The sequence below is a fragment of the Schistocerca americana genome, chromosome 8, assembly GCF_021461395.2.
Source record: "Schistocerca americana isolate TAMUIC-IGC-003095 chromosome 8, iqSchAmer2.1, whole genome shotgun sequence".
NCBI classification, from domain to species: Eukaryota; Metazoa; Arthropoda; class Insecta; order Orthoptera; family Acrididae; genus Schistocerca; species Schistocerca americana.
In genome coordinates, this window is record NC_060126.1 from 206,236,328 (window position 1) to 206,259,361 (window position 23,034).

The 23,034-nt window shown below is 44.5% G+C and overlaps 1 protein-coding gene across 1 annotated transcript in view; it reads left to right on the plus strand.

The window, feature by feature from the left end:
* The window catches only part of LOC124545305 (fatty acyl-CoA reductase 1-like), a 233,108-nt gene that overhangs the window by 115,762 nt on the left and 94,312 nt on the right, over positions 1–23,034 (plus strand). Inside the window, exons 5-6 of the mRNA XM_047124202.1 lie at positions 6,946–7,055; positions 18,595–18,778. Coding sequence (XP_046980158.1) covers positions 6,946–7,055; positions 18,595–18,778 — 294 coding nt within the window. The remainder of the gene's footprint in view (positions 1–6,945; positions 7,056–18,594; positions 18,779–23,034) is intronic.

Below are 23,034 nucleotides of genomic sequence, written 5' to 3' on the forward strand. Positions count from 1 at the left end.
TAAGTGTACCATAAGCACTATGTATGCGGCAACTTTCTACAGACAACAATTTAAGTGACGAAAGTAAATGAGTTGCAGATAGGCATAATAAAAAGACTGCTACACATTTGAGCTTTCGGCCTAAAGCCATTCTTCGAAGGAGAAAACACACTCATTCACACGAACATAGCTCTCACACACGTGAGTACTGTCTCTGGCCGCTGTGGCTGGTCTCAGAGACAATGTCATGTGTTGCGTGAGGCGCGCCCATGTGAATGTCTGTGTTTTCTCTTTCAGCAGAATGCCTTTTGGCCAAAAGCTAAAATGCATAGCAGTCTAGCAGTCGTGTGTCGTCTCGTTGTACCTGTCTGCCACACAACGTGTCCTCTATGCAGTGAGTGGTAATCTAACCTTTTCATAATATTATTGTTGTTCCGTCTCCCATGCCAGACTTCACACTGTTATATATACACGTAGCCACAAAAATGACTATGTAAATGCATGTGTGCGTTTTTGTGTCTAAATGAGAGTGTTCGCGTGGGTGGGTGGGTGGGTGGATCAGTCAGTGTTTTTGTGTGTCATGTAGCTACAATTACAGGTAGAGAAAGTATTTCTCCTATAAGTCGGTTGGCACATTTGACTTCAAATCTTCCTGTCACAAATGTGTTGGTAGTAATGAACTTAAAAGTAACTGGTGGTAATTAACTTACTAATGGGGTCGTTACTATGCAATAACGGCTGTATTAGACTTGACCACGGACTTAAAAGGAAATCGCTACCGTTCTGTTTAATAAGCCATCCAGAAACCTCTACAGTAACGTCACGAAACATAATGAGTGAAGAGTCACACTTTCCAATTTGTATATATATATGTTTTCACACGACCACTGATTACGTGATACTGTTATTAATGTCATATTACTTCGATGTGACACATTTTCAGTGCACTATTTTGTCCACTTGGATAGACTTCAGATAATTAGCTTCCACTAGCTGTCGAGCTAAACAGGTTCTCAAGGGATTTCGACATACAGCAACGCAACGGTCATGCTGAACAGTACTTATCGCAACGTGTCTAGAGAAATGGTTCAAATGGCGCTGAGCACTATAGGACTCAACTTCTGAGGTCATTAGTCCCCTAGAACTTAGAACTAGTTTAACCTAAGGACATCACACACATCCATGCCCGAGGCAGGATTCGAACCTGCGACCGTAGCGGTCTCGCGTTTCCAGACTGCAGCGCCTAGAACCGCACGGCCACTTCGGCCGCCCGTGTCTAGAGATTAACACTTCGCAACTGTTGATCCATTTTAGCCCTTATTTGTTTCCCGGATACACTTGATTCCGTTCATCATACAAAACATGCTTCCTGCTAGGAAACAGCGTAAAAGTGTAATAACCCGACTACGTCAGATTTTTCGTTATCCTGTAATTCATTTTTACACCACGTAAGTTATTTCAATGTGTTTACTTAATTTACCAGAGGTTTAGCTGGAGAAATCGAGACAAGTGGTTTCTATGATACAGCTTTAATAGAAATGGTGCTGTTTATACCCACGTCAAGCTTTGTGGTTTTGTGGTAGTGGTCATACCATTAAAGGTAATACTCTTCTTCAAAGTCGCTCTATCTACGCCATAAAATTAATTTTTTGGTCCAATAATATGTTCGATAGTTCCCCATGACCTATTACGTGTAGATGATACTACAGCGATTACAGTACCTTTAATGCCGCCAGTATATTTGTTACTTTCGTCGCGGAGGCACCGAATAAACGAAAAAAAAATAGTTACAATTTAGCTTCCTGTTGATAGAGAGGTCTTGAGTGATGGATTTCTACCTCAGTAACGCACGAACGAATGGAAATGGGCATTGGTCTGTTCAAAGGAAGCATTCTATAATTCACGAATAATTACACTACTGGCCATTAAAATTGCTACTCCACGAAGATGACATGCTGCAGACGAAAAATTTAAACGACCGGAAAAAGATGCTGTGATATGCAAATGATTAGCTTTTCAGAGCATTCACACAAGATTGGCGCCGGTGGCGACACCTACAACGTGCTGACATGAGGAAAGTTTCCAACCGATTTCTCATACACAAACAGCAGTTGACCGGCGTTGCCTGGTGAAACGTTGTTGTAATGCCTCTTGTAAGGAGGAGAAATGCGTACCATCACGTTTGCGACTTTGTTAATGGTCGGATTGTAGCCTACCGCGATTGAGGTTTATCGTATCGCGACATTGCTGCTCGCTTGGTCGAGATCCAATGACTGTTAGCACAATATTGAATCGGTGGATTCAGGAGGGTAATACGGAACGCAGTGCTGGATCCCAACGGCCTCGTATCACTAGCAGTCGAGATGACAGGCATCTTATTCGCATAGCTGTAACGGATCGTGCAGCCACGTCTCGATCCCTGAGTCAATAGATGGGGACGTTTGCAAGACAACAAGCATCTGCACGAACAGTTCGACGACGTTTGCAGTAGCATGGACTATCAGCTCGGAGACCATGGCTGCGGTTACCCTTGCGCTGCATCACAGACAGGAGCGCCTGCGATGGTGTACTCAACGACGAACCTGGGTGCACGAATGGCAAAATGTCATTTTTTCGCATTAATCCAGATTCTGTTTACAGCATCATGATGGTCGCATCCGTGTTTAGCGACATCGCGGTGAACGCACATTGGAAGTGTGTATTCGTCATCGCCATACTGGCGTATCACCTGGCGTCATGGTATGGGGTGCCATTGGTTACACGTCTCGGTCACATGTTGTTCGCATTGACGGCACTTTGAACAGTGGACGTTACATTTCAGATGTGTTACAACCTGTTGCTCTACCCTTCATTCGATCCCTGCGAAACCTTACATTTCAGCAGGATAATACACTGTAACTGGTGGACCTCTTTTGATGCTAGTCAGTTGTCAGGATGAGCATTACTGCAAAGGGCATTTGATTCTAAAGCATTATGACAGGGTGACAAAACACTAAATAAATTACTTTTTTGTGTGCATGGTGGGTTCTTCCTTGGCTCGGGTATGAGGGAGAATGAAACAGCATTTTTACATAAGATAACTTTTATTGAAAGTTTTTCCTTACTGGATTGTTCTGGCTGGGAGAGCGGCAGCCTTCTGCTTGCGTGAGCGGCGGCGTCTGATTACGCCTGACAGTGTGTATCTCGTGTCGCTGTTTCGCCCAGTTGACTGGAGACGCGCATCGTGAGGTGGCCCATTTAATTATTGAGAACGAAGTCGTGAATCGGATGGTGATACCTTGGATGTGGCGTCCCAGTGTTTCTCTCTCTATGCGGGCGCGTGTGACAGTGTTGTGCGTCGGCCAGCGGAGCGGCGCAGCGGGGCAAGGCCAGTGTCCCGGACTCGAACAACGGACTCCAGCTTGCCAGTCTTCGGCTGTCAGATCTTCATCACCAGCTCACAGGTGACTGCTGATGTGATGCCATCTCCTTCTCGTCCTCACGAGTCACCCGGGTATGTAAAAATCAGTCTTCAAATACCTTCTGTCTTCTGGCGGCGATGGCGCTGCTTGCCATTCCATTACTGTGGCGGACTTGGTGCTTCTGTATACGATGTAGTCTCTTCCTGCATGACTGTCTTCATCACTGACTGAACTGTACTGGAACTGAAAACTACTCTTTCGGGCCCACTGCGTCTCGCATATTTATTTACTTCAGTTCACTGGAGGTGAACGACTTGACGGTCATTGCCTCTACTGTCACGTTGAAAAGCTTCTCGAAGAATCTTCTTAACGTCCGTCATTGGCTCTTGGAATGTAGGCGAGGGCCTTTGATCACATGTGACAATTGTGAAACATGTGAGCCAGTCGGGCGATGCCCTGACGGCTGAACCGACAGCTTCCGCTTATGTGGGGAGGGCGATGGCTTCTCCTCAACGTGCTGACTTCAGGCGGTCATTGCCTCTGCTGTTCTGCCCGCTGTTTGCCATTGTGTAGCTCTTCTAAACTAAACTGTCTACTTCACTTCACATTTATTTCACTAATTTATTTACCTATATTAAGTGCCACTCAACAGCACGACCGCATGCTGCAGGTCCTGTACGGGCCTTTCTGGATACAAGAAATGTTCGACTGCTGCCCTGGCCAGCAAATTCTCCATATCTGTCACCAATTGAAAACGTCTGGTCAATGGTGGCCAAGCAACTGGCATGTTACAATACGCCACTCACTACTCGTGATGAACTGTGGTATCATGTTGAAGCTGCATGGGCAACTGTACCTGTACACGCCATCCAAGCTCTGTTTGACTCAATGCCCAGGCCTATCAAGGCAGTTATTACAGCCAGAGGTGGTTGTTCTGGGTACTGATTTCTCAGGATCTATGCACCCAAGTTGCGTGAAAATGTAATCACATGTCAGTTCTAGTATAATATATTTGTCCAATGAATACCCGTTTATCATCTGCATTTCTTTTTTGTGTAGCAATTTTAATGGCCAGAAGTGTATTAACAGAACAGCACTGTACTTGTCATCAGGGTGCATCACTTTTACTGTCTCGTAATTGAAAAGTGGTCTCATTATATCAAATCTGGCCGAATCTTCTAAATAAAACAAGTTATAACAAGTTATTAGTTAAAATGTCTGCGATATATCACCACTTAAGCAATATACATGGGGCTACAAATATCATTTTAGGCAGTTACTGACTCAGAAATAAATACTTCATCAAGATTCTTTAAAAAAATGAAAATTACAGTTTACACGATTTTTATCAGTTTATAATGTTCACTCATACTTCACCATTACTCAGTGATCTGGATGTTCTGAAAAATGACTGTGTAGTAACCCACACTAAATTTTAGCGTACTGCAAGAAAGTCACAACTAGCAAATTACGTTAACCCTCGAGTGGGTGCGTCGTTTTTTATAATATGGCCAGAGCGCGGCGTAATTTGTACACATGTAAAGCATAGCCAACTTTGTGTTACCAAGGTAAACATGTCTAAGCAAAATCACAATTTAATCTTAGTTTAATGAAACAGCAGTAAAATAAACTTACATTGTACTAACTAATTCACTGTTTAATTAAACAATGATAAAATAACCTTTCATTTTATCACTGTTGCCGCGTCAACTGTTATCCCACAGCAATGACCAACTAGAAGCATTAAATAGCGCAGTTTCATCAAATCCCTGCCAACTATTTATTCGATTATCTCGTAGACCGCTGTCATATTATGGGATTGTGCCGATAGCTCTGATTCTGTGTCATTTTCTTGCTCGGATCGTAAATTTTTTCTCACCCAGATCAGTGTTCAGTGTATATTACTGCCGCTCACTTGGACATCTGACAGTACAATTCAACACTGCGTTAGATGTAGCAGTAATGAAGGAATACGTAGGGGCTCGAAATAGTAAAACGACAGTGGAGCGATACAAGACGTTGTTGTTTGCGGATTGTGCAGTTAATACATACGCTCACCCGCTCGGTGGTTAAAAAGCACAAAATCCCCGGAAAGTCATTTGCAGTAGATCTGATCAGCTTATGAACAACTCATCTTTTCACCAAAAGCAAAATAAAAAACTTTCGCAAAACTACTAGAGTACCAGATCATGTGTCGTACGCTACTAAAGCGCAATCACGATTCCTCGAAAAGAGTGCAAACTAGTCTCTCCTGCTTCCACAATGCACAGTCGTTCTGATCATACCGTAGCCAATCTGCTTCAGAACTTTTCACAGACAGCATAGTAACTTGCCTCCTACACCAACTGCGAAATTCATTTAACCAGATACCAAAATTTATATTTTCCAAAAGCAAATAAAATCAAAACAAGACTATCTTTCTTGTCTTGAGGACAGAAGGAAAATCTTTTTTCTAGAATACTAATCTGAATGTTTTGTAATGGCGTCATGTATGTGACTGCGTGCATGATTACACAGTGTCATTCACGCACTCTTTTCTCGTTAATTATTAACAAATACTAAGATCAATATGTCAGATTAATATGTCACATACATGGTTCTATTCATCGCCTCACTCTCTCTGAAAGCATAATAGATGAAAACGATAATGTGAAACAAGTGAAAATATTAAGTAATGTTTGAGACTGAAAGCATTTCATAATCTATAATGTTATGAATAAATTTCTGATTAACTAACTATTTAGCAGCAATGTGTTTAGGTTACGTTCTCCTCTAACGTACTGCCAAAAACATATTAACGTGTCTAGAGGACGTTTTGGAGGTTTGGCTTTACGTAATTCTGAATATCTCAAAAATAATTTCTAGTATAGAACTGAAACTCTAACAGTTCTTAGGTATTATTTTTCTGATGGTTTATATAAAATTTCGTGGTGATTGTTGTACGATGAATAACCTTTTTAATAAACAGGTTGGTGTGAGATACTTATGATCAAGTGTACACAGGCATGAACGGACCTGCTTCATGTAACCACAGGAACGCCAGATGGCAGCCACGGATTGCGCGGCCCCTCCCACCGGGCATGGGTGTGTGTGTTGTTCTTAGCATAAGTTAAAGTTAGTTTAAGTACTGTGTAGGTCTAGGGAATGATGACCTCAGCAGTTTGGTCCCTTAGAAATTCACACACATTTGAACATTTCTGATGGAAGTTTCGCTGCGTAGGGACACGTTTGTTTGGGTTCAGAGCCACAAAGAGCAGCAAGAAGGAATCTTTCAGCTTCAGTCGGCAATGCATATAGCTACGGCACAAGCACCTGACCTAGGTATAGGGACAGATAATAATATGGTGATCATACAGTCCACATGTGCCAAAGATTGACAGCACTAGTCTAAATATTTCCTACTTCAGTTCATCTTTGAAAGACTGATGTCACTAATCACTGAGTATCCACTAGTGTTCGTAAGTGTATATCTTTAATCTTCTCCCATTCAAATTCTCATTCGGCAGATCTAGTTTACTTCCAGCGCAGTCTCAGTAGTATATTTCTGACTGTATCTGTGTTTCAGGCTGCTGGGTGATTGGCCCAACACATACACCTTCACCAAAGCAGTCGCCGAGGATGTAGTACGCTCTGGTGGTTCTGGATTACCCGTCTCGATCATCAGGCCTTCCATTGGTAAGTTCAACTGTTCTTTCTTCTTCAAATGCACGAATATCTCAAACAGTATATCAGAGATATTCCATGGCTACAGCCACAGTTCAGAAGTATCTCTCAGCACACACGTATGAGAACCATATTCCAACTAATATGGTAAAAGAAAAAATCGAATGTACCCCCATGAAACAGCTTTACTAATTAAATAAATTTAGACCTTTGTTCCGCCTACGAAAATTCTCCTCCGACCACACTCTGATAGCGGATGTTTCCGACTTCCCTATAGAGACTTCCCTATAGAGATTCCTCTCTAGTCTGGGCTTTATCCCGAGTACCCCAACCCAAGGTCGTTGTCTGTTTTCAAAAAAAAAAAAAAATGGTTCAAATGGCTCTGAGCACAATGGGACTTAACATCTATGGTCATCAGACCCCTAGAACTTAGAATTATTTAAACCTAACTAACCTAAGGACATCACACAACACCCAGTCATCACGAGGTAGAGAACATCCCTGACCCCGCCGGGAATCGAACCCGGGAATCCGGGCGCGGGAAGCGAGAACACTACCGCACGACCACGAGCTGCGGACTGTCTGTTTTAATTCGTCACTAAACCAGACTTTGTCGTGCATGGTGTCGTGGTTCGTTCCTCCACTGTTCCCCACTTCCAATGATTACATTGAAGAGTTTAATGAAATAACTGGAAGTTATTCTACAGTGAGACGGCATTTCCTCGAACATTCCCATATTTGTCACATTCCCAGTGGTTGGTAATCAGGATATAGTGAAGGTATCCAATTATTTCCAGATTTTAGCCTCATTCCCCTGCCTGTATACCTACGGGTATAATGGAGGCAAGTCCAGGTCTTGGGGGTGTTGCTAATTCCGCCTGTTATGGCTAAGCAGACCAGTCTCTACACCTTACTAAGCTTCTTAGCAGATACTTTCTGTTTTACTTTGTTTCACAATGTGAGGTCCTGCCCACTCGTCTCGTATAGGAGGTCTAAAAAATGCTGCGTTCTCGGAATGCTATACAACAATTCAGGCAAATCACATTATTGCTTTTTATTACAATAAAGAAGATTGACAGTACTTAACTTGGGATTTACAAGAATTTGTCTCAAGCGATAGGTGGCATGCAAACAAGTAATGAATGTTCTTCGCTATAGACAATTCCCATACAAGCAATGGATATGGATCACTATTAACTATTCTTTGAGTGCAGGTATACTACTGTGCTGGTCTGCTAGTCCCGGTCTAGTACTGTGCGGCCGAGGCTGGCAGGAGTGGCGTTTATATTCTCTTCTTGTAGAGGCCGCTCCTGCCGTGGTGCGGTCCTAGTTAGCGGGCTATTGCCTGACGTCGTCTCACAGCCTTCTCTGCTCTTGTGTTCTCCATCTTCGCACCAGCGCTTGTCGATAAGCCGGAGCACACAGTACTGTAGCCCCATAAACTATAATAAGTCTTGTTAGAGTGGTGTGTATCAGATACATGTTCTCGGGTTCCGACACCATTGTTTTCCTTTCTCTCAGGCTCTTATACTGTGGATAAGAGTACCCTTCCACCTTTGAGCATATGTGACGGCTCCATGATAGTTTCGTATTCAGGGTAATCACTACATACTTGTCTTCTCCACAACCAGAGGTTCAGCGAGTGCACAATATTCAATACATTTTGTGTCATTACTCTACCAGTACTAGTAAATTTGCCGAGTATTGTTATGACTACGTCGCTTCCATATCTTTGGCAAAAGTAACCCAAAGTACACTACTGGCCATTAAAATTGCTACACCAAGAACAAATTCAGATGATAAACGGGTATTCATTGGACAAATATATTATACTAGAACTGACATGTGATTATATTTTCACGCAATTTGGGAGCATAGATCCTGAGAAATCAGAACCCAGAACAACCACCTCTGGCCGTAATAACGGCATTGATACGCCTAGGCATTGAGTCAAACAGAGCTTGGATGCCGTGTACAGGTACAGCTGCCCATGCAGCTTCAACACGATACCACAGTTCATCAAGAGTAGTGACTGGCGTATTGTGACGTGACACTTGCTCGGCCACCATTGACCAGACGTTTTCAGTTGGTGAGAGATCTAGAGAATGTGCTGGCCCGGGGAACAGTCGAACATCTTCTGTATCCAGAAAGGCCCGTACAGGAACTGCAACATACGGTCGTGCATTATCCTGCTGAAATGTAAGGTTTCGCAGGGATCGAATTAAGGGTAGAGCCACGGGTTGTAACACATCTGAAATGTAACGTTCACTGTTCAAAGTGCCGTCAGTGTGAACAAGAGGCGACCGAGACGTGTAACCAATGGCACCCCATACCAACACGGCGGGTGATACGTCAGTATGGCGATGACGAATACACGCTTCCAATGTGCGTTCACCGCGATGTCGCCAAACACGGATGCGACCATCATGACGTTGTAAACAGGACCTGGATTCATCCGAAAAAATGACGTTTTGCCATTCGTGCACTCAGGTTCGTCGTTGGGTAGAGCAGCGCAGGAGCTCCTGTCGAGGGTAACCGCAGCCACGGTTTCCGGGCTGATAGTGAAAACGTCGTCGAACTGTTTGTGCAGATGGTTGTTGTCTTGCAAACGTCCCCATCTGTTGACTCAGGGATCGAGACGTGTCTGCACGATCCGTTACAGCCATGCGGATAAGATGCCTGTCATCTCGACTGCTAGTGATACGAGGCCTTTGGGATCCAGCACTGCATTCCGTACTGCCCTGCTGAACCCACCGATTCCATATTCTTCTAACAGTCACTGGATCTCGACCAACCGAGCAGCAATGTCGCGATACGATAAACCGCAATCGCGATAGGCTACAATCCGACCTTTAACAAAGTCGGAAACGTGCTGGTATGCATTTCTCCTCCTTACACGAGGCATCAAAACAACGTTTCACCAGGCCACGCCGGTCAACTGCTGTTTGTGTATGAGAAATCGGTTGGAAACTTTCCTCATGTCAGCACGTTGTAGGTGTCGCCGCCGGCGCCAACCTTTTTTGAATGCTATGGAAAGCTAGTCATTTGCATATCACAGCATCTTCTTCCTGTCGGTTGAATTTCGCGTCTGTAGCACGTCATCTTCGTGGTGTAGCAATTTTAATGGCCAGTAGTGTATTTAGCTCTTCAGTGAATTCATTCACAGCTAGGTTCCACAATACCGGGGAGTAAACCCCGCCTTGCGGAGACCTTCGGGTGGCGTTGAACACCACTTTTTCTTTCATCACCGTGGCTTCTGCCTTTCTTCTGCTCAACGTCAACTGGATGGGGATAACCGTGCGAAAGGGCAATACCATACGCAGATGACATTCTGGTGGTGGTCTTCACGGATTCAAGAGCGCAACTCAAACACCGGTTAACTCAGCCACTCACAAGCATCAGCCAGTGGCGCAACTTCAGATGGCTCTGCGCAAAACTGTTTACATGCTACTTAAAGGAACACTTCAAAAGTAATGCAACCATAAAACTACACGACATTAGCATAAGCAGACATCGGAAAACACGATGTATTGGTGTGCAACTCGACGAACGACTGCCCTTTGAAAACAGCGACTGATATGGATGGCAAGATCATGTACAAGTGGCCCACGGTCAACATAAGACACTTTAGGGTACCATTACACACACTGATAACTTACCATTTTGTGTTCTTTGATTCTGTGCGCTGTTTTGCAGCCAGTGCATGGGCCCATCGAGTACGTCTGGTGACGAGTCGGAGCATTGTGCGGCGGAAGCAGAGAAGTGCCGTGATAAGGCTGTCATGAGCTTTGCGTGGTTCTCGGGACCTTCCATATCGACATAACCATTCGGTTTCGGGCTGCAATGTACTGGCTGAGTTCGGGGAAATGCTGCCTCACTGCTATATTATGGAAGAGCTAGGACTTGCGTCATAGCTACGCGGGGAAGAGTGAGAAAAGCGTAGATGAAGCAGCACACGATCGCGAGCGCTGCTAGCTCGTAATATGCGGCAACATTACCTTGAGAGTGCCGGTATATATTCCCTTTTTATGGCCACCAAACTTGGCACCTCCAGCGATGTATCGTGACCCGTAATGGATTATTCCCACTCGGAGGGAAAATTTCGTGTCTGCCTCACTCCACTCCCACACAATTTGACACGTAATTCTTAACTGTGTACGACCATTATACCACAGTTAACAGCAGGTAAAATTCACGAATAAAAATGATTTCATTCAGTTGAAGCTACTTTGCGCCAATAGCGATGTACAGATGCCCCCTTAGCAGGACTGGACAGGAGACAGGAGACAGAAGATAATCGAGAGTTTACCAGACAGGACATTACCGAGAAGCGCCAACTCGTTAAATGGCGGATGGACACCTGGCAAATGGAATGGGAGCTAAGCGATAAGGCCCATGGGGTATATCAACTCTTCCCGGACATAAGGGAACGTCCGAGCCTTATCAGATGGTTCAAATGCCTTTGCACACTATGGGACTTAACATCTGAGGTCATCAGTCCCCTAGACTTAGAACTACTTAAACCTAATTAACCTAAGAACATCACACACATCCATGCCCGAGACATGATTCGAACCTGCGACCGCAGCAGCAGAACAGCTCCGGACTTAAGCACCTAGAACCGCTCGGCCACAGCGGCCGACTTATGGTTTGGCAAACGTTTCAGACCTTGAATTGACATTGTAACACTTCACAACTATCATGTATTTTGTAGTACAATTTAGATGAGGAAATATTTAACTTGTGGTTTACTGTAGTCTGAGTGTAAAACATACAGAGCTATTACAAATGATTGAAGCGATTTCATAAACTCACTGTAGCTCCATTCATTGACATATGGTCACGACACACTACAGGTACGTAGAAAAACTCATAGTTTTGTTCGGCTGAAGCCGCACTTCAGGTTTCTGCCGCCAGAGCGCTCGAGAGCGCAGTGAGACAAAATGGCGACAGGAGCCGAGAAAGCGTATGTCGTGCTTGAAATGCACTCACATCAGTCAGTCATAACAGTGCAACGACACTTCAGGACCAAGTTCAACAAAGATCCACCAACTGCTAACTCCATTCGGCGATGGTATGCGCAGTTTAAAGTTTCTGGATGCCTCTGTAAGGGGAAATCAACGGGTCGGCCTGCAGTGAGCGAAGAAACGGTTGAACGCGTGCGGGCAAGTTTAACACGTAGCCCGCGGAAGTCGACGAATTAAGCAAGCAGGCAGCTAAACGTACCACAGCCGACGGTTTGGAAAATCTTACGGAAAAGGCTAAAGCAGAAGCCTTACCGTTTACAATTGCTACAAGCCCTGACACCCGATGACAAAGTCAAACGCTTTGAATTTTCGGCGCGGTTGCAACAGCTCATGGAAGAGGAAGAGTTCAGTGCGAAACTTGTTTTCAGTGATGAAGCAACATTTTTTCTTAATGGTGAAGTGAACAGACACAATGTGCGAATCTGGGCGGTAGAGAATCCTCACGCATTCGTGCAGCAAATTCGCAATTCACCAAAAGTTAACGTGTTTTGTGCAATCTCACGGTTTAATGTTTACGGCCCCTTTCTCTTCTGCGAAAAAAAACGTTACAAGACACGTGTATCTGGACATGCTGGAAAATTGGCTCATGCCACAACTGGAGACCGACAGCACCGACTTCATCTTTCAACAGGATGGTGCTGCACCGCACTTCCATCATGATGTTCGGCATTTCTTAAACAGGAGATTGGAAAACCGATGGATCGGTCGTGGTGGAGATCATGATCAGCAATTCATGTAATGGCCTCCACGCTCTCCCGACTTAACTCCGTGCGATTTCTTTCTGTGGGGTTATGTGAAAGATTCAGTGTTTAAACCTCCTCTACCAAGAAACGTGCCAGAACTGCGAGCTCGCATCAACGATGCTTTCGAACTCATTGATGGGGACATGCTGCGCCGAGTGTGGGAGGAACTTGATTATCGGCTTGGTGTCTGCCGAATCACTAAAGGGGCACATATCGAACATTTGCGAATGCCTAAAAAAACTTTTTGAGTTTTTGTATGTGTGTGCAAAGCAGTGTGAAAATATCTCAAATAATAAAGTTATTGTAGAGCTGTGAAATCGCTTCAATCATTTGTAATAACCCTGTAGATCGAACTACAGACGTTAACAAACGCTGCTTAACCTGTAATTTAATGGCGTAATTATTGTGTGTGTGTGTGTGTGTGTGTGTGTGTGTGTGTGTGTGTGTTTGTGACAACCTATCCAGACTGCAAGAAATAGTACCAGTTGATTACGATAAGATAGTGGACGCTCAAGTGAGCTATGAAGAACTCGAGAAACTTCGCTCTACTCCTCATACCTCACGGAAGTTTAAACAGCATGAAACTCCTGGTGGAAAACTATTATGGCGTATGACGTATCAACAAGTAACATTCGTCCCTTCATTCCTCAGCAATATACAGGGTGATATTTTCTACCACATACAACCTCTAGGGATTGATCGATGAAAGGATACGGAACAAAAAACATGTAATGAACTTATGTCTAGAAATGGTAGAGACCATTTATTCGATCATAGTTTTTTTACAGAGACTGCGGTCTAATACGTGCCGTACCATGCAGACAAAGTTACGGTATGCGTAGTTTTCTCCTAGAGCAGGCTGTTCCAACCGAGCTCAAGGGAGCCGTAACGCTCACTGCAGAAGCTCGGAGCGCGCGTGGAGGGGGAAAGCGAACTCATTGCCTCCTGGCCGCATGCAGCCGCAACTGACGCGATAATCCGTGTTCAATGACAGCTGCGACTAGCCGCGGGAGCCCAGTACCTCTATTGGAGGATACCTTTCTATTCATTGAGAGGGATGGTCGTCCGCAGTGCCTTGTATGACATAAAGTATTTTATTCTGCGAAGAGGTACAATATACAACGACATTATACAAGTCTTCACGCAGCGCACTACGGTCAGGTAGAAGGCGTTGCACGCAGAGAACAGGTAGCCAGGCTTAAGAACGACAGACCAGGAGACATAAGTTTAAAACGGTTTCGTAATACGGAGGGTATCAAAACATGCAACATAGTTCATGTTCTATATCGCGTTTATAATTTTCAGGTGAATGAGAGCAGAGAAAACACTACTGAATCTGCAATTCGAGCAAGCTACAGGGTCGCTCACATCATTGCGACGAGTGGCAAACTGTTTTCGTTGGGACCACTCGTAAAAACGTGCATGGTAGCAGTTGCAGAATGTTTGTTTCCAATGGAGGTCCAGGCAATTAAAGGGATTTCCCTGTCGAAACAAACAATGTCTCGTCGAATCCTGGACATGGCAGCGGATTTAGAGACACAGCTCAGGAAAAAGGCGGAGAGCTTTGTTACATTTTCGCTAGCGCTTGACGAAAGCACCGACATATCGGACTGTGCTCAGCTTACAGTCTTTGTGCGTGGTGTCGACATGGAGCTGCAAGTAACTGAAGAACTCTTGGATGTGGTACCACTCGATTACACAGCAACAGGACGTGCCACGTGCCGGCGTGCCGGCCCACTCGACTGGCCACAGCGAGCGACACGGCTCCCTGAAGCAGGGAGTGCTCCGCGGCTCACAACGGAGCCGACGAGCTGGAACAGCCTGTCCTAGAGGGTGATGCAGTTCCTCAAACGTCATGTGCTAGCGCCCTCTCCTGTCATATTAACTGGTAATGTTGTGTCCGATTCATCTCTCTTGCTGACCCACCTTGTAGTGGATGGGATACAGCGTTGTACACACTGGTTCCGTGTTTGAATCGAGAGCCTGCTGGCACGGTGTTTACTTACGGAAAGGCAAATGGCACCGCGCGACGGGCAGCATGCTTGTATCAGGAGATCTAATCCCGCCGACAATAATCACAGTATTCAATGTTTGCAACAGTTTTTCGCCGTTTGTCTGAGACAGGCTCGTTTCAGGAAGCAGGAAATCATGAAGGACGTACTCAAAATGTTCGGATATCGAACTTGGAGCAAAATGTGATTAACACTTTGGAAGATGACTGCAGTGAAACTACCAGGCAGTTGGCCTGCCAGTACAGGGTAAGCCAGACGACCGTCTGGAACATTCTGCACGACAATTCTTACTATCCTTATCACTTACGTGTGCAGGACTTACTAGCGACAGACTCTCCAGATCTGGAGCAGTTTTGTCACTGGTTCCTTCACCAGACAACCACGATTCGGCTGTTTGTGTCGTCCGTCCAATTCACAAACGAGGCCACATTTACGCGGAGTGTTACCTTCAACTTTCATAACAGTCATCTGTGGGATAGTCTGCAGAATCCCCATGGTATGGTGACAGCGAATTATCAGCATCGGTGCAGCCGGAATGTGTGGGCGGGAATAATTAGCGACCGTATTTTCGGACCAGTCTACCTTCCACGTGCCTAACAAGCCGGAACTCCCGGCGTTTCTTGCAGTTGACTTTGCTTCTCCTTCTGGGAGAGGTTTCATTGATGGTTCGAAGGGTTATGTGGCTGCTTCATGAAGGTGTTCCAGCTCACGTCACCGTTAACGTCCGGACGCATCTCAGTCGTTCTTCCCTGGTCGATGGATCGAATGAGGGGGTCCAGTTGCATGGCCTGCTCGTTCACTGGATCTCAACCCGTGCGTTTCCAAACACAGGTGGACTATTTAAGGTAGTACACGTCGATCTGACTGGACCACTGCCACCCTCAGATAAATTTAGACACCGTTTTACACGAGTCTATCGACTCAATAACTGGACACAAGTCATTACACTACGTGATGTTCGAACAGAAACAGTGGCACGAGTGTTTTAGAACTCCTGGATCGCTAGATTTGGAGCACCTAACCAAATAGTGACTAACCAAGGAGAACAATTCCAGTCGCAGCTGTTCCGCGTACTAGCTACATTTATGGCTCTAAATTAACTCAAACTACAGCATATCATCCAAAGTTAATTGGTAAAATTGAGAGATTCCATCTAACGTCAAAAATAGTAAATACAAATGGAGTTACATCATTTGTACGGTTCTTATAGGTCTGTGTAGCTGTGTGAGAAAAGAAAATACCTCAAAAGTCGCTGAGATGCTATACAGCACAACTCTAATATTGCCAGGTGTTTCTATTTTAAGATCGGAAAACAAACAAGAAGTATATCTACCAGCATTCGCTTTATAAACTACATCTACATAGTTACTCTGCAATTCACACTTAAGTGCCTGGCAGAGGGTTCATCGAACCATTTTCATACTACTCTCTAATTTCCCTTATTTTATTATTATGAACATTTGTCCCTACATAGGCGGGTGTCAACAAAATACTTTCGCATTCGGAAGAGAAAGTTTGTGTTTGAAATTTCGTAAATAGATCCCGCCGCAAAGAAGACCGCCTTTGTTTCAATGACTGCCACCCAAATCGCGTATCATATCAGTGACACTCTCACCCCTATTGCGCGATAACACGAAACAAGCTGCCCTTCTTTGCACTTTTTCGATGTCCTCCGTCAATCCTACCTGGTAAGGATCCCACACCGCGCAGCAATATTCCAGCAAAGGACGGAAAGTGCAATGTAGGCTGTCTCTTTAGTGGGTTTGTCGCATCTTCTAAGTGTTCTGCGAACAAAGCGCAGTCTTTGTTTCGCCTTCCCCATGATATTATCTATGTGGCCTTTCCAATTTAAGTTGCTCGTAATTGTGATTCCTAGGTATTTAGTCGAACTGACAGCCCTTAGATTTGTGCGATTTATCGTGTACCCAAAATTTATCGGATTTATTTTAGTATCCAAGTGGATGACCTCGCACTTTTCTTTGTTTAGTGCCAATTGACACTTTTCGCACCATAAAGAAATTCTCTCTAGATCATTTTGTATTTGGAATTGATCGTCTGATGTTTTTACTAGACGGTAAATTACAGCGTCATCTGCAAACAATCTAAGGAGGCTGCTCAGAGTATCACCTAGACCATTTATGTAAATCAGGAACAGCAGAGGGCCTATGACACTACATTGCGGAACGCCAGATATCACTTCTGTTCTACTCGATGATCTACCACTACGAACTGTGACCTCTCTGAGAGGAAATCACGAATTCAGTCACACAACTGAGACGATGCTCTATATGCACACAATTTGATTATAGTCGCTTGTGAGGAACGGTAGCAAAAACCTTCTGGAAGTCTAGGAATATGGAATCAATCTGAGATTCCTTGTCGACAACACTCATTACTTCATGGGAATAAAGAGCTGTGTTGCACAAGAACGATATTTTCTGAATCCGTGTTCGTTATGAATCCATAAGTCATTTTCTTCAAGGTGATTCATAATGTTCGAGTACAGTATATGCTCCAAAATCCTACTGCAAATTGAGGTCAGTGATATGGGGCTGTAATTCAATGGATTACTTCTATTTCCTGTCTTGAATATTGGTGTGACTGTGCTACTTTCCAATCTTTAGGAAAAGACATTTCGTCAAGTGAGCGGTTGTATATGATTGCTAAGGAAGGCGCTATTGTGTCTGCATACCCTGACAGGAGGCTGATTGTTAAACCATCTGCACCGGAAGACGCCTTTCTTAAGTGATTTGAGTTGTTTCACAACACCTAAGATATCTACTTTTATGTCACTCATGCTAACAGCTGTTCTGGTTTCGAATTCTGGAATATTTATTTCGTCTTCTTTCGTGAAGGAATTACGGAAAACTGTATTTAGTAACTCCGCTTTAGTGGCACCATCGTCGGTAACATTTCCAGCGCTATCGCGCAGTGACGGTATTGACTGTGTACTTTATATACGGCCATAATCTCTTTGGATTCTCTACCATGTTTTGAGACAATGTTTCAATGTGGAAACTATTAAAAGCATTTCGCATTGACGTCCACACTAAATTTCAAGCTTCCGAGATACTTATCCCTTCAGAATTTTCCCACAAGGTAAAGGAAATACTTTTCGTTACTTAAGATTTGTGTAATGCGACTCATGTATTTGTGAGAGATGACAAAGTGAAAGCCAAAGTACTGCCTCCCTACGAAGACCCCTACGAAGTCCTGGAGCGAAAAACAAAATATTTCACTCTCAAAGGAAGTTATCCGATTTGGCCGAGTTGTGTAATTCCCCGAAAAGTACAAGTAACTGACATTGATACTGAGGGGGGCGAGGATGGATGATGTAGGGTTGCGCATATGTGCATAACCCACAGTTCTGTAAAAAATTTCTGGAACCGCGCAACCGCTACGGTCGCAGGTTCGAATCCTGCCTCGGGCATGGATGTGTGTGCTGTCCTTAGGTTAGTTAGTTTTAAGTAGTTCTAAGTTCTAGGGGACTGATGACCTCAGATGTTAAGTCCCACAGTGCTCAGAGCCATTTGTACCATTTTTTGTAAAAAATTCTTTTTTGTGTCGACTTTATTTTTCTTTGAAAGCAAATGACATTTTGAAATGCACAGAGTAAGAGGTCTCGGTATCAGTTGTTTTGCTTGTGTGTGTGATATATAAGTCTTGTAACAAATAGAAGTTTCAAAACAATATTTTCGAATGTGAAATATTGTGCTGTACAAGAAGACAAACAGGATGTTGAAACTGACGTGTTGCTACATTCCTTCAGTGTCGAGCACGTACCATGAGCCATTGGCCCTGTGGGCAGGCAACTTGTACGGCCCCAATGCCATGGGTCTCGGTGGTGCTGTGGGAGTTTTACACGCCATGTCTATCGACAGCAACGCAATGGCTGACGGTGTGCCCGCAGACATGGTAGCCAACGCAACCATCGCCTGTGCGTGGGAGACCTGGTGAGTTCTCTGCTGCAGGCACGGATCCAGAGTTCGAATGTGAGGTATCACAGTTTTTTATTGTCCCTCAACCCTCCTTCCTCCCTCCAGATATGCACTGACGGAGCAAAACATCGCAACACCAAAAAATAATTCCTGTAGAGTTATGACATTTAAGGAATGCATTTATCTAGGTAAGATATTTAAGTGATAAACATCTTAATGTGAGCACGAGATAAGCCATAGCAGATGTGAAATACATTAATAACCAGTGTAGCCCCCAGAATGGTGAATGCAAGCAAGCAAACGTTCATGCATTGTGTTGTGCAGGTGTCGGATGTCAGTTTGTGGGAATGAGTTCCGCGACTGTTGCACTTGGTCGGTCAATACATGGACCGTTAATGCTGGTTGTGGGTGACGCTGGAATTGTAGTCTGATGATGTCCCATATGTGCTCGACTGGGGACAGATCTGGTGGTCGAGCACGCCAAGGAACATTTCGGCAGTCTGTACACCATGTTAGGTTACAACAGCGAGATTTGGACGAGTGTTATGATACTGGAAAATACCCGCTGGAATGCTGCTCAAATGGGTCAAATGGCTCTAAGCACTTAACATCTCAGGTCATCAGTCCCCTAGACTTAGTACTACTTAAACGTAACTAAGGTAAGGACATCACACACATCCATTCCCGAGGCAGGATTCGAACCTGCAACCATAGCAGGCGCGTGGTTCCGGAATGAAGCGCCTAGAACTGCTCGGCCACCGCGGCCGGCCAAAATGCTGTTCGTGAATGGTACTATAAGATGTCGAATCACCACACTGACGTACAGATTTGCTTGGGATAATTTTAAAGAATGCTCCTACTGTCACACGATATCGCTGCCCAGGCCGTAACTCCAGGTGTAGGTCCTTTGCGTCGAGCACGTAGAAAAGTTGGTTTCCGGCCTCCTTCTAACCAAATCACCGCCATTACTGGCACCGATGCGGAACCATCTTTCATCAGAAAACGTGGCCGACTTCTGCCCTGCCCTCCAATGAGCTCTCGCTTCACACATCTGAAGTCGAAAATGGCGCTTTTTCGGGGTCATTGGAATACACGCCACAGGGCTTCTTGCTCGCAGCTGTGATTGGCATAACATATTTGCAGTTTTCGTTGTTACTGTGGTGCCAACTGCTGCTCAAAACGACGTTTTACGTGTAGTACGATACGTCAGATCCATAGGCCGAACTTGAGGGTCTTCCCTCTCGGTAGTGCCACGTGGACGTCCGGAGCACAGTACATTCTCGGTACCACCGCCACCAGCAGTCATGTAAAGTGGCTGCATTCCTGCCAAGTCTTTCTGCATACAGCAGAAGGAACATCCAGTTTCTAGTAGCCCTATTACATAGCTGCTTTCAAACTCAGTGAGGTGTTGATAATGGCGTCTCTGTCACCTTAAAAGCATCCACATAGATACTCTGCAAATCACATTTAAGTTCCTGGCAGAGGGTTCATCGAACCACCTTCACAGTTCTCTATTATTCCAATCTCGTATAGCCCGCGGAAAGAACGAAAACCTATATCTTTCTGTACGAGACCTGATTTCCCTTATTTTATCAATGTGATCGTTTCACACAATTTACACTACTGGCCATTAAAATTGCTACACAAAGAAGAAATGCAGATGATAAACGGGTATTTATTGGACAAATATATTATACTAGAACTGACATGTGATTACGTCTTCACGCAATTTGGGTGCATAGATCCTGAGAAATCAGTACCCAGAACAACCACCTCTGGCCGTAATAACGGCCTAGATACGCCTGGGCATTGAGTCAAACAGAGCTAGGATGGCGTGTGCAGGTACAGCTGCCCATGCAGCTTCAACACGATACCACAGTTCATCAAGACTAGTGACTGGCGTATTGTGACGAGCCAGTTGCTCGGCCACCATTGACCAGACGTTTTCAATTGGTGAGAGACCTGGAGAATGTGCTGGCCAGGGCAGTAGTCGAACGTTTTCTGTATCCAGAAAGGCCCGTGCAGGACCTGCAACATGCGCTCGTGCATTATCCTGCTGAAATGTAGGGTTTCACGGGGATCGAATGAAGGGTAGAGCTACGGGTCGTAACACATCTGAAATGTAACGTCCACTGTTCAAAGCGCCGTCAGTGCGAACAACATGTGACCGAGACGTGTAACCAACGGCACTCCATACCATCACGCCGGGTGATACGCCAGTATGGCGACGACGAATACACGCTACCAACGTGCGTTCACCGCGATGTCGCCAAACACGGATGCGACCGTCATGATGCTGTAAACAGAACCTGGATTCATCCGAAAAAATGACGTTTTGCCATTCGTGCACCCAGGTTCGTCGTTGAGTACACCATCGCAGGTGCTGCTGCCTGTGATGCAGCGTCAAGGGTAAACGCAGCCATGGTCTCCGTGCTCATAGTCCATACTGCAGCAGACGTCGTCGAACTGTTTGTGCAGATGGTTGTTGTCTTGCAAACGTCCCCATCTGTTGACTCAGGGATCGAGACGTGGCTGCACGATCCGTTACAGCCATGCGGATAAGATGCCTGTCATCTCGACTGCTAGTGATACCAGGCCGTTGGGATCCAGCACGGCGTTCCGTATTACCCTCCTGAACCCACCGATTCCATATTCTGCTAACAGTCATTGGATATCGACTAACGCGAGCAGCAATGTCGCGATACGATATACCGCAATCGCGATAGTCTACAATCCGACCTTTATCAAAGTCGGAAACATGATGGTACGCATTTCTCCTCCTTACACGAGGCATCACAACAACGTTTCACCAGGCAACGCCTCTCAACTGCTGTTTGTGGGTGAGAAATCAGTTGGAAACTTTCCTTATGTCAGCACATTGTAGATGTCGCCACCGGCGCCAACCTTGTGTGAATGCTCTGAAAAGCTAATCATTTGCATATCGCAGGATCTTCTTCCTGTCGGTTAAATTTCGCGTCTGTAGCAGGTCATCTTCGTGATGTAGCAATTTGAACGGCCAGTTGTGTAGGTCAATGTCAAAGAAATATTTTCGCATTCTGAGAAAAAAGATTGTGATTGGAATTTCGTGGGAAGATTCCGACGCAACAAAAAACACCTTTGCTTTAATGATGTCCAGCCCAAATCCTGTATCATTTCAGTGACAGTCCCTCCCATATTTCGCTATAATACACAAGGTGCTGCCCTCGTTTGAACTTTTTAGATTGTCTCCGTCAATGCTACCTGGTAAGGATCCCACACAGTGCAGCAGTATTCTAAAAGAGGACGGACAAGCATAGTATAGGTAGTCTCCTTAGTAGATCTGTTACATTTTCTAAGTGTCCTGCCAATGAAACGCAGTTTTTGGTTAGCCTTCGCCAGAACATTTTGTGTGGGTTCCTTCCAATTTAAGTTGTTCGTTATTGTAATTCCTAGGTATTTAGTTGAATTTACGGCCTTTAGATTAGACTGATTTATCGTGTAACCGAAGTTTAACGGATTCCTTTTAGCACTAATGTGGAAGACCTCACACTTTTCGTTATTTAGGGTCAACTGCCACTTTTCACACCATTCAGATATCTTTCCTAAATCGTTTTGCTATTTGTTTTGATAATATGATGAATTTATTGGTCGATAAACGACAGCGTCATCTGCAAACAACCTAAGACGGCTGCTCAAATTGTTTCCCAAATCGTTTATATAGATAAGGAACAGCAAATGGTCTATAACACTACCGTGGGGAACGCCAGAAATCACTTCTGTTTTACTCGAATTTGACTTGACTTACATCAACTCACCACGTCCAGTAGGTCAGGTCGTACCGCTCAGGTTACGGGCACATCCACGTGGGCCACTCCTCACAAGAGCTACTGAAAAGCGACCTCTGGTACACTCTTATGCTACTGCCTACCTCTTTCAGAGGTTAAAACACGCCTACCAGCTTTCGTTCGTGTCGCACAACTTCTTCCTGTTGTTGTGTTTTTCTTTCCGTCAGTGTCACTTTCTGTAATACCAATTCTATATGCCAGAGATATCTAAGACCTATTAAGAAATAATAACAAAACAAAAATATTTTAATAACAATAGATTGTTTGATTACAATAAAATATATAAAACTGGTTTAATATAAGTCAATTTTATTTAGGTAACAATGCTCAGTGTATCACTTGAGCATAGCAACCAAAACATTGCAACTTACAGAAATATAGCGTTTGAAATCATATGTCTGAAAATTAGACACGTACACGTATCAGATATTTAATTTAAGAACTGGT